Source organism: Sitophilus oryzae, unplaced genomic scaffold, assembly GCF_002938485.1.
Source record: "Sitophilus oryzae breed Bouriz unplaced genomic scaffold, Soryzae_2.0 scaffold_1521_pilon_pilon, whole genome shotgun sequence".
NCBI classification, from domain to species: Eukaryota; Metazoa; Arthropoda; class Insecta; order Coleoptera; family Curculionidae; genus Sitophilus; species Sitophilus oryzae.
The window spans coordinates 2,432,783-2,445,237 of NW_022146194.1; the positions used below are offsets into that span (position 1 = coordinate 2,432,783).

General features: G+C 35.3%; 1 protein-coding gene across 3 annotated transcripts in view; it reads left to right on the top strand.

Moving 5' to 3' along the window:
* The window catches only part of LOC115878739, a 133,414-nt gene that overhangs the window by 109,424 nt on the left and 11,535 nt on the right, over positions 1 to 12,455 (top strand). For 2 of the 3 annotated variants that reach the window (XM_030895323.1, XM_030895325.1), the window contains exons 3-4: positions 11,406 to 11,583; positions 12,245 to 12,256. In XM_030895323.1, coding sequence (XP_030751183.1) covers positions 11,406 to 11,583; positions 12,245 to 12,256 — 190 coding nt within the window. The remainder of the gene's footprint in view (positions 1 to 11,405; positions 11,584 to 12,244; positions 12,257 to 12,455) is intronic. The other variant, XM_030895324.1, reaches the window with a different exon arrangement.

Here is a 12,455-nt window from a genome sequence, read left to right on the forward strand (position 1 = left end):
AAGAGCGAACGCTCTACTAACTGGACCAACTGGATTGACTTCCCAAGTAGATATTTATCAATCAAGAGTCAAGTCACTAAAACAATAAGTCAACAAAAGCAAACTTTTACACCATATACCGACATAAAGAAGGTACATAGGTACATACTGCCATTGTATGCTGACGAGTATTCGATACGCATCAGAAGATGGTCACGCAAGGCGTTTTCTTTCATGAGCTTTTCTGTGACTGAAAAGCCCGATACGTGATGATATCTGCCTACCGCACTCCGGATATTCAAAAATCTCATTGCTTTGTTGCCTCTTTACTTTTTGGTTGTCGCTGTTAACTGCGTTTACAATTCTTCTCCATTGACTTTTATTGTGAGTTGCTTCTTCCTACTCATTCTGCATGTTAATCACCTTTAAGTTTTCGTGGAAAATGTCCTTGTATCTTTTCAGTTGTCCACCCGGCCTCCTCTTACCGTCTACAAGCTCACCGTAAAACAGAGATTTTGGTATGCGGTTTTCTTGCATTCTGCATACGTGACCAGCCCATCTTAAGCGGGATTTTGTAACCATGACTCCATTACTCTCGCAGTTAACTTTTTGAAGGACCGATACGTTTGAGACATGATGGAACCACCGGATTCTTAAGAGTTGTATATGGTGTCTCTGCTGCAACTTGTTTAATGCGTTCATGTGTAGGCGGTACGGCACCCAGGTTTCGCTCTCATATAACATGGTGGGGATTATAATTGCTCGGTACACTGCAAGATTCGTTTTTGTACTCAAGTCATGATTGTAGAAAACCCTGTCTTTTAATTTCCAGAATGCTCTTGAGGCGCTGCTAATCCTGTGCTGAATTTTGGAGTCAATATTGGCCCTTTCCGAAATCAAACTGCTGAGGTACCTAATTGAATTCCGCCATATATCCAACAGTTCTTCTCCGATTTTATGGCATTGTTGTGATCTTCCGAGAGAGTGCACATAATTTTGGTTTTGTCGATGTTTAGCTTAAGGCCCAAAGCCTCGTATGCGCATATGTGTTCAACATTTCTTGTAATTGTTGTAACTAGAGCGCAGTCATCAGCGTATTGAAGTTCTGTGATGAATTTTGTACGTGTTTTTGCCCTGAGTCTTTTTATGTTGAACAGACCCCCGTCGTATGCCCAATCCTCTCTCCTGCAGTTTGCTATCCACTATAATGGAGAGCGCTGCCATGAATATGTTGAATAGGAGAGGCGCTAAGACACATTCCTGCCTAACACCTGTATTTGTTATGAAGGGATCGCTCAGTGATCCATGATGGTGACACTCTTGACTTGTTGCTGTTATAGAGGCTTTTACACACTGTAAAAAATTTGTTGTGTACTCCGAACTTTTTTATAATTGCCCAAAGCGCATCTCTGTTCACAGAGTCGAAAGAGGTACAATAATGTAGGTACAATAAAGAAGGTACAATAATCTTAAAAATACGATTTTACAAAGATAGATTTTGTTAGTAAATGCGTACAATGCGTGAGTGTTTAAGGAAATGGGAAGTTAGTGAAGAAGTTTAATTTTAGCAATATTAGTTTTCCATGTTCTGTGATGTGTACAGATAAGGCAGGACTTGCACGTTAAGAATATAATAAATAATAATAATAATAATAGCTTAATGGCATAATATTCTATTCTAAATATCAGAGGTAAGCTTTTGTTAATTTATTGTGTGGGATAACAGTGCTACTGGCGGACACCATTAAACAAGAAACGCGTCTTTGCAATACCCTTTGGGTGGCGTGTAATAAATACAAGTACCATTTAGGAGAAATTTTGAAATTTTTGGTTTAAGAATATATTATCTTAAAAACGTGACAACATCGGTAGTAGATTAAAATTAGAGGAACTAATACAGAAAAAAATCGGGTGGCTCTCAAAATTAAAAAAAAAAGCATTTTTATTTTGTGGTTTTACATAAAATATGACCATTGAGTAATCAAGATTCTGCTTAAACTGCCTGACGTTTAAAGCTGGTTTTTGGCAAACGGATTAACTGTGGGATGCAGAGGTTCGATAAAAATGGGTTTCTCGAATCTCAAATTCCAAGAGAGTGAAAACGCCCCTCAAATATTACAACATTTGTTATTTAATAAGCGGTTAGTCTTTCGGGAAAACATAATTTATTTTGTTTTATTACATATCTTGAAATTTTTTAAAAAATCATAGAGGGTGTTCCAAAAAGTTGGGTAATTGATTAACCACGATTCTTCTTAAACTGCTTGACGTAAAAAGCTTATTTTTGGCAAACGGATTTTTCGAAAGTCAAATTCCAATTCCGGGATGAAACTACCCCTCAAATATTACCAAGTTATATAATAATATTGCCATATTGTTTTTTCTCATGCTGGCATAAATGTGAGAAAATTTTATCCAGTTTGTATGTTAATGGAAATTCTTGCTTTGCTTTATCATCACCATTACAAATGATTAATTCGACGCGAACGAAGTCGCTGGTACACGCTAGTATGTATTACAATATTTTTTATTTAAAAAACGGTCAACTTTCCGAAAAAACACTTAAACACGTATATTTTATTTGTTTATTTTACATATTTTAAGATTTTTTAAAAATGTATACAGGGTTTTCCGAAAAATCTGATCATTGATTAATAACGATCCTTAAAGCGCTTGACGTAAAAAGCTGATTTTTGGAAAACGGATTGACTTTAGGGTGTAAAGGTTCGATAAGAAGGGATTTTTCGAAATTCGAATTCTAAGGGGGTGAAACCACCCCTCAAATATTAGAATATTTTTTATTTAAAAACCGGGAAAACGCTTGGACACTCATAATTTATTTTGTTTTTTTAAATATTTTGAAATTTTTTAAAAAATCATACAGGGTGTTCCAAAAAGTTGGGTAATTCATTAACCACGATTCTGCTAAACTGCTTGACGTAAAAAGCTTATTTTTGGCAAACGGATTTTTCGAAATTCAAATTCCAATTCCGCGATGAAACTACCCCTCAAATATTACCAAGTTATATAATAATATTACCATATTTTTTTTTCTCATGCTGACATAAATGTGAAAATTTTTTTCCCGTTTGTATGTTAATGGAAATTCTTGCTTTTATCATCACCATTACAATTGATTAATTCGACGCGAACGAAGTCGGGTACACGCTAGTATTCTTATAATATATTTGGTATTACTTATATGGAGCTCTATAGAAGAGTGAGAAACAAAGGGCCAAAACACCGAATACAAAGAAACAAAAAAAGCAAAACCGAAATCGAAAGCGTTCCTCTAATGGGGGTCTTTTTTACCCGGCGGCGCCGCCGACTTTCGGGGCCGAAAAAAGGCCCGGGCGGCCCCCCAATAAATAAATAATCCAGCTTATTTATGTAAATGGCGACATTTTTGGGATAGCTCGCGACTAACTGTACCCCGTCTGGCCTTGCGTCTAGTTGCGGTTCTTATGTACGTGTGTGTGCGAGTGCGGCTCATGCATAAATCATTGGCTGTGCGGATGCCGATGGCTCGGATCATTTCGTGCCCTTTTTCGATCCGTCGAAATGCCGACGAGAAATCAATTGTTTTCCGCCGGGATTTAGTATAGGGGGTGTTTTTTTTTCTTCTCTTAATTAAAGAACTCTAAACTTTTGGTCAGTAGCGATTGTTGGAATACCTTAAAATCTTGAAGAGTTATAGACGGAGAGCTGGCTACATAAAAAACCTTTTCATCGTTACATGGCTATTTTTTCTTGTGAAGTATATCCTTTTATGTAGCCATTATGAAATAGTCATGTCTGCCAGCGCGATCCCGGTGGTGAGTGAATCGAATTGGTTAAATTTTGACACTAAAAATATTACTATTAAGAAAAGTGGAAAATTGTAGGCAGTCATTTTTTTCGTGGCTAAAATGCCGGCAGACAACGCGAAAGAGGCATGAAATTTTGACAAAAAAAATCATCGCATACATGCGTGCCGATTGGTGGAATACCAAGTTTATTTATTTAAAAAGCCGTAGGCAAAAGGGCAGACAAGAAAATGTGTCTCCATCAGCGGCAGATAGTTATCAAAAGCCCGATATTACTATACAGGGTGAGTCTTGAATAAGTCCAAATATTTTCAGAGCTGGTAGATCTCGACAAAAGAAACATATTTTCTCGTTACTGTTTTCCAAACAAGTCCAAAATATTCGAGTTATTCAAGTCTGAAAATTTAAAAGAAAATTGATTCATTTTTAAATAATTTTGCGGACCACCAGTTTTTTTTCTCTATTTGCATCCATGCTTTTAGTGTCGTAACCATAAACGTATAAGCATGGTAGGTTAAGTAGCTAGGCAGGGATCATCGGCATCTATCTGGTCCAGAGCCAGTGCTGGGAAAACCCAAATGTATGGCCCGTAGTGCACTAAAACTCTGGATCAGGGAAAACCACAATGTCCATTGGAGAAACAGACAGGGGCACAAGCACAGCAAGGCTTTTATCCAAGGACCTAGCTGTAAAACCGCAAAAGAACTGCTAATGCTTAGCAGGAATAAAGTGCGGGTTACAACAGGCCACATGGCTGTCAAGTGTTACCTGAACAAGCTCAACCTGTATCCAGGAAGTCTTTGCTGCAGACTCTGCGATAAAGATCCTGAAACAGCGGAGCACATAATATGTCATTGCGAGGCTCTGGATCACAAGCGACACTTTTTATTTGGGAAAGCTAGGCTAGAACCGGAGGAACTATGCTCCCATCCTATCAAGGACCTGCATAAGTTAGTGCAGGGCACAGGGATAGGAGAATGGGTGCAGATATAGAAGGCGGATAAACACAATAGGCCTCACAGGTCGCAGTGTTTCCGGCAGAGGACGGCCCCTTGTTATGGAAAAAAAATGGTAGGTTAAGAAATAATTATACCGTGGGTAAATTTGCGGTGAACAGGCAGTTCTAAAAAGTGTTATAAAATATAGTTATTAATTGAAACATAATACATCAAGTCTACAAAAATTTTACGGTGCAGATATCGACTCAAAGGAAGACTCGTTTGTGAGAGCGAGGATCTGCAGTACGACGAATCAGATACAAATAGTGAGACAGAATAGTAAATGTATGATATATGCTATTGAAATCATAAAGCGGGTCATGTAGCAAAAATGTCTGTGCAAGATCAAAAAAATGTTACGGCTGATTGGTAGATATCTATTTGTTTGCAGAAAGTAATTACTGAGATTCGAAAAACCAACCCTCAACACGACGAATGATGCTCCTCCAAGACAATACAAATTCTCACATAATGCTCGCTAAACATTTGAGTTTTTAAAGCAAGGAAACATCAAATTGTTGGACCATCCGCTATACAGTTCCGACTTAAATCCTAACGACTTTTTTACTTTTTCAAAATTTTAGTTATTTTTTATACAAAACGGAAAAGAAATCGCGAGTGAATTAATTTCGGGAGACGATAATGCAATTTTATCGTCATGTATAAAACAATATTTTCTTCCATAGCGAGTTACGTTTTAAAAAATATTCAGAAATTAATATTTCAAGGAATTTATTACGAGGAGAAAAAATATTGTGCTGGGTTGGCGTTGATTTTTACGTAATTTGTCAAATAAATAAAGCTGTCTCTTTAGTTGTCAGTTTTGAGTCAATATTTTTTAATTCTCTTTTGTGTCGATTGCAGAGTTGAATTGGAGCCAGAAATGGCTCAAAACGAAATAAGTAAATTACCAACGGATATTCAGGCTGAGGCGACCTAACCTAACGCCATATCCAAACTACTTCCATTTAAATCCCGAATAACTTATGAAAAGGAATAAAAAAAATTCAAAAATGGAAGCACTTAAAAAACGTGCAAGAAGAAATAAAGTTTTTAACCTATCCTCGCTGTTAAAGTATCATTTAATCTACCCTTGCGGTTAAAATCCTATTTTATCTACTATTTTTGATAGATATAAGGCAATCTTAACAGTTGCTATGGAAAAAAAGAATAAACTGCGTTGTCAAAGGTTCCAGTCTCCAGAAGATGCAGTTAGCGCCTTCAAAAACGCAATTTTATAGGTACCAACAAGCGAGTGAAATAACTGATTTCAGAATTGGTTCTAACGGACGCAAAAATGCGTTTCTCTTCGTGAAAAACACTTCGAAAAACAATAGTGTTTAAAAGTTATCTACTGTTTTTTTTCTATCTGTATATTTAAAATATAAACGACAATCCTCGTATTGAGGAACTGCCACAATGCAACAACCTGTATACATGATATAAAACAATTATGTAATTTGGCGCCGCCGTAATTTGACATGGAAGATGAATGAAACCGTATTCACTTCGCGTACTACTATGTGGGCTGGAACTGGCTAGAACGAATTGGGCCCACACAGAAGTCCTCACCAATCCTGATAAATCATGGCTGGATTCGCATACATACGATATTTGGCACATCGCGATAATTCTAATGAATGAAACTGGTGAGGCGTCGAAACGTTAACGAGCTCTAAATTACCATCGAATATTGGACATTTCCAAAAAAATATTATTTCATAATTATTATTCATTATAATAAACAGGTTGAGTCATTTTTAGGGTTCCGTAGTTCAAAGGAAAAAACGGAACTATTATAAGATCACTTTGTTGTCTTTCCGTCTGTCTGCCAAGAGCCTTTATTTCGGGAACGCGTGGCCGAATGAAATATATATTATATTTCAGAAATCTGCCTAGGCTTAGCCCGATCCTGTCGTGTTAAGCCACATCCAAAATTCCAAACACACGTGCTTTGATTAAGGCTTGATTAAGGTTTGGAGAGCTTCTGCATTTGCTATGAAATAACGAGCAATTTGTTATAAAACCATATAAATTATATATCACCGTAATCACAAAACTTCAATCTATTTCCGTATAGTAACGGAATTTTAAATTATGGCTTTATTTCCGAGAAAATTTAGTCCAAACATAAGGAATAGTTTGTTGATGTTTGACCATAAAAATCTTAAAAATAAAGTTGTCTAAAAATGTGCTGCAATAGGGATATAGTATATAATCCTTTATCTTTAATTTCCTTCTTCATTTGTGTAAAAATACCTAGCCAGTTTTACATAAAACGTTAAATGCCGAACGCTTATTTTGCCACTTTTTCGGACTAGTGAAATAGACTCTTAAACCGAAGACTGTGGACACGAAGCAGTATCGGAGACATTTGAAAAATTCATGGCCCCGCTGGCTGCTTGATGCCAAATGTGCGGCGGACTTATTGTGAAAGAGGAGCATCGGTTGTAATCGCCAGCACTTACTTTAAAACCCGATCTATTTATACGGCAGACACGTTGTTTTTCTACCTGCTCCACCACTGAGTTTTTGGCGCGATGCCAGCCGTCGCGACGACCGACCGACGGCGCTCACTCAGGGGCGGCGTTGCCACTGTTACACTTCCGTCTCGCCAAATCTACGTATCGTTGTTTTAGTTCAAAGACTCCAAACTACGGTTCAGAACCAAAAAGCGACTCAAAAAGTGCATAATAAACAATTCTAGCCACTGACAAGTTAAGCTCCTTAGAAACAGATCTTAATGCAAAACAGGCAGAGCTTAATTTTTTCGACAAAGCATCGATATGCATGTCTTCTTATTTCTCGCCTCATTTAATTAAAAATATTCTTGTAATATCTTTATTACATACTTATCTAACATCAACAAAAATAAACAAGAAGACAACAAGAAGCATAAACAAGAACAATAATAATTGAAGATTTTAATACATTTATTTGTTGAAGGTAAAAATGCTAGACTTCTTTGGCTTAAAACCTACATTCTGGCGTTTTAAAAAAGCGACGAGTTTGTGATATTTTGATATGTCAGCCTTTTCCCTTAATTCTACCATTGTCCGTATCATGCTGTACGTAGCCCAAAGAGTAGATGGCTTTTTCTGCTTTGCCATGTCGCTAAAATATACCATTAAGACTGTCTCCGAAGCAATACTCTTAGCATTTCTTTCGGCACACCATTTTCCGTATACTTTCAATGCTATTTCATATCGCCCCCAACTTTTCTCTGGAAGTAAATTGGCTTCTGCTCTTGTTGCAGCTTCTGTAAGTTATGGTGGAGTACCAATATTAAAGTAGTCTTCATTATCAGAACTTTCCGACAACATTCTGGCTTTCTATGCTATATAAATTCGAAAAAGCGAACGAGAAATTCAAAACTGTCACTTAGTTGTTTGTTTTGCTGTTGAAAGTTTGCGCCATAACAACCACTGGTACCGGTAACTATAGATATGAAAATGCCAAAACAGACAAATTTTCGCACATTTTTTTTTTCAAAATAAAATACTGTCCCTATTTTTTAATTAATGATGTGGTTGTAAATAAAATAGTATAAAAACCTCGGAGGAAAGTTTTTATTATTGTTTCAAGATTTAGTTAATCTCTCGACAGTAATGAAACACTCCCCTCATCCGGTATGTAATATATCTGGAATTTTATTTTTTTTTTCTAATTTTAATGTAGTTTTTTTCTGTAACACTCTAAGACAACAGTAATCCATCACGTAGGTTGTGCCGATAGGCTATGACCAAAATCGCATGGCAACACCATCTGTCAAATTTTGTTGATTGTAAACCGGCTTAAGATTTGAGAAAGAATGTCGCAAGTAAAAAAGAGAGAAATGGTGGAATATTTGTATAGAAAAGGTGTTCGAAACGTTAAAAAATTAGTGCAATTGACTGAACTCGGAAAAAGTGCAGTATATGAGACAATAAAGAGCATAAAGAATGGCACAGATATGAAGCATGGACCAGTTTCAGAAAGACCGCGTAAGATTCGCGAAAACAATTTTAAACGCTTTAGTGGCATTAGGACGACAGAATCCGCGCCTAGGGTTTCGCAAATTGGCTAACAGATTTGGAAGTCAGCGAAAATTAAAAGTGTGTCCAGAAACCGTCCGCATGTCACTGAAAAGTCAAAACATATCAAGGAAACCAAAAAAAATCCCTGCAATAACACCTCTACAAGGCAGCGAAGAATGGATTTTTGTCAACGTTTTCAAGAAGATAATTTTAATAATGATTTTATTTCTGACGAAAGTTGTTAGTTGTTTCCAGCTTGGTGGAAACAAATCAATACCAAAAGAAAATGTTAACCTTCAAGTTTCAAAATTTCCCACTAAAACAATGGTTTAGGGAGTAATATCTCAGCGTGGTGCTACACCTCTGTGTATAGTTGATGGAACTGTTAATAATGCAAAATATTGTGATATTTTAAATGGTTTTCTTTTTGAAACGGATTATTTTTTATATCTAGAGAGGTGGCGTTTTCAGCAGGATAATGCAAGATGCCATACGTCTGCCTATACCCAAGCTTGGATGCAAGAACACCATTTGGCAACAATTCCATAGCCAGCAGCTTCACCAGACCTTAGTCCCATTGAAAACATATGAGGACTAATGAAGATTGAAGTGGAACGAGCAGTTCCACGAAATAAACAAGATTTGATTCGCTCAGTTTTACAGACCTGGACTACCGCCACTGAACATTATGGTGCGGACCCAGTTTCGGGTGTACCTGGAGGTTTAGTTAAGTGTTTGGAGTTGAATGGAGGTTGTATAAGTAAATAAGTAAATCAAATTAAAAATTTGTTATAATGTTTTTAACTCAAGTCCTAAAAATATATATCGATAATTGTAATTCTGCTTTCTTTTTTCCGGATACTTTCTAGACGGACTATATTACAACCTTCAAACATTACAGTTATTATTAAAATAGTGATTGTACTTTTTATTTAGAATACATAAATATAAATGATGTATGCATTGTACTTTTTATTTAGAATACATAAATATAAATGATGTATGCATGGTATACAGTAATTCGTAGATAGTACGGTGAATCAAAACAATAGAAACTGAGCCGTCTTCCATTGCCAAAAAGAAATAACGATCTTACAACGAGTTGAACGTGAGTAATAAGGATGTGCGAGAGTATTACAGCTACAGGCGCTACATTTTTGGCTTGCTTACAAATTTTAAGTGAACTAATAATCGAAACTATATTTAAATGGATTATCTGCGAGATAAATCGCCTGTATTCACGCTTTCGAGATTATTTATATTTAAAATTGAAATAATAATCTTGTTGCCCACATGTTTTTGCTAGTAACTAAATTATTTAATAGTAATAGATTAATCAAACTTCTCTCATCTACAACTACAATTATGTTATAACCTATAAGTTAATTAAAAAATAATCCAATTGTATTTTTTTTATCAATCTTTTGGCTTTCATTATGAATTTTAGTTTTTAAGAAATATGTACTGAGATGAACCGCCTATTTAAAAATAGACATATTTCTTTAAATTCAAAACATTCATTTTTAAGACACTCTGTGTACATAAATAAAATTATTGATTTTTAAAATATTATTCATAAACTAGAGAGAGGGAAATCAGGCGACGAACAGAGATGATAGTTGTTAGATAATAGCCTTTAGACTACCATTGGAGACGCATTGATATTATTTTTGGTTCTTTAGTTTTGTGACAAAGAATGTTAAAGGTAAAGTAAATGTTTTATCATTATTTAACTAAAGTTAAAAAGATGTTGTTCTAAAGCATTTCTTTATTTATTTGATCTGACAAAGAAAATATATAACATGTGTATGCATTTAATGGAATCTATTTATGCTGTAAAGAATTTCAGTTTAAAAGTAATCTAAATAAAATCGTTTACTGTTCCTTCGTGCCGATGTTTGTGGTTTGTGGGAATAAGGGCCTTGTTGAGTGTACTAACATTTTTCGTCCGTGCATGGGCGAATATCTTAGCTCGCAAAGGGAAACCAGAAACAATAAATAAACTTATGATCTAAAGATATTTGCACCAGACCTTCAACTTTAGCGTCGATCTCCGCAACCAGGGACTTCGTACCTACGGGTGGGGACCCGTTAAACTAACTTTCTTCAGTTTTGAACGATATAATGTTTTTGAATGTATTAAACTATAAACCTAGGTATGAGGACAGTTTATATATTATTATTATTTCTCTTTTATTAAAGTCCAGAACAGTATAGTTAGATTCTCTGGAGTAGTGATCGGGGTTTTCTCTGCCGTGCTCTTTTACTCGTGAATTCCAGGCAGAGTACGGCACTCCATTCATTTCATTTAATAAAATAAGTACGGTTATTTACAAATTTAGCGTTTTATTTACATAACCTATTCTCCTCAAATTTCCCAAAATATTGCTTCTGTCGAGGCGCATCCGAGGTAGTCACAATAAAAAATACATTTAACACAACGTAGTTTCCTTTCTTTTATTTAAAATTGTTTGTTATACAGTTGGCCAAAATATTACCTCTTCAACTTTGATGACGAATTTGGGCTGTTACACTATAGTACCTTCGCCAAATTGTCAAGAAATATCTCTAAGTCAGATTGTATTAGTTCTTTTCCTTTGTTACAGAACCAAAGCCTCTTAGTATAGAAAAATTAGAAATAAAATCCCCCCGAAAGAATTCAACGAGACGAGAGAGAATCAAGCTGGCCTGCAGGGTGAGGGGCCTCCCCATCCATCGGATCTCGTGGAGGAGGAATGACAGTTACGTCAGCAATAGTACGACTGTTCGAATCAAATATTTAAAGTAAGTAGTCAACCGTTATTTAGTTAATTATAATCTTACATCCAAAGTTAGTCTTTAACAAATAAATATTTATTTAAAAAAACGTGTTTTTATAGTACCAAGACTCATATGGTTTGATTGTTGTAGACAATGATTTAGTTTTAATATCAAAAGAATTTCGAACCCCCATTGTCCTTGCTTAATACAGGGTGTTCCGAACCGTATTCCGAAAACTTCGGCAGCATATTCTGCAAATAAAAATATGCAAAAAGTTCGTATAAATATGTCCTAAACTGCTTAGTTTTGGAGATACAAGGTATAGAAAATTTACTTTTATTTCGATTATTTCTAAATAATTGACACCTGATGATAGTCAGTAGTACTTCTAACCAAAATGTTGTGTCAGTTAAATGAAATAGTAAGCAATGGTAGTTCGAAATTCTTTTAGTTTCAGTCAGTCAGTTTTACTAGTTTTTAAAAATATCTCGATCATAACTTATAAACATATGAGTCGCATTTTCTTATTAAAAAAATATTACTCAGTAACTTATTCTTGTTCATTATAATTAAAAAATAACACTGAAAATGTATTGAAAAATATAAATATAAAGTCAATCTAATTCATATGTTTGTTATTATTGCTTACAAGTGATAATGAGGATTATAATGTTGATGATGATAGTACTGACGAGAGGTAAGTTTTAGTGTTAAAAAGTTAACTCTCTATGTATATGTCGCAGGCGTATTGAATAACTCGGCATTTTGCAAAAAGACTAGGCATATTATAAAACGCAGACGTTTTTAACAAAAGAAGGATATTTTACAAAGAACCTATCTGTTTTCAGTCGTTTTGCAAAATGCCTAATGTAGACTAGGTAGATTGTACAAAACAT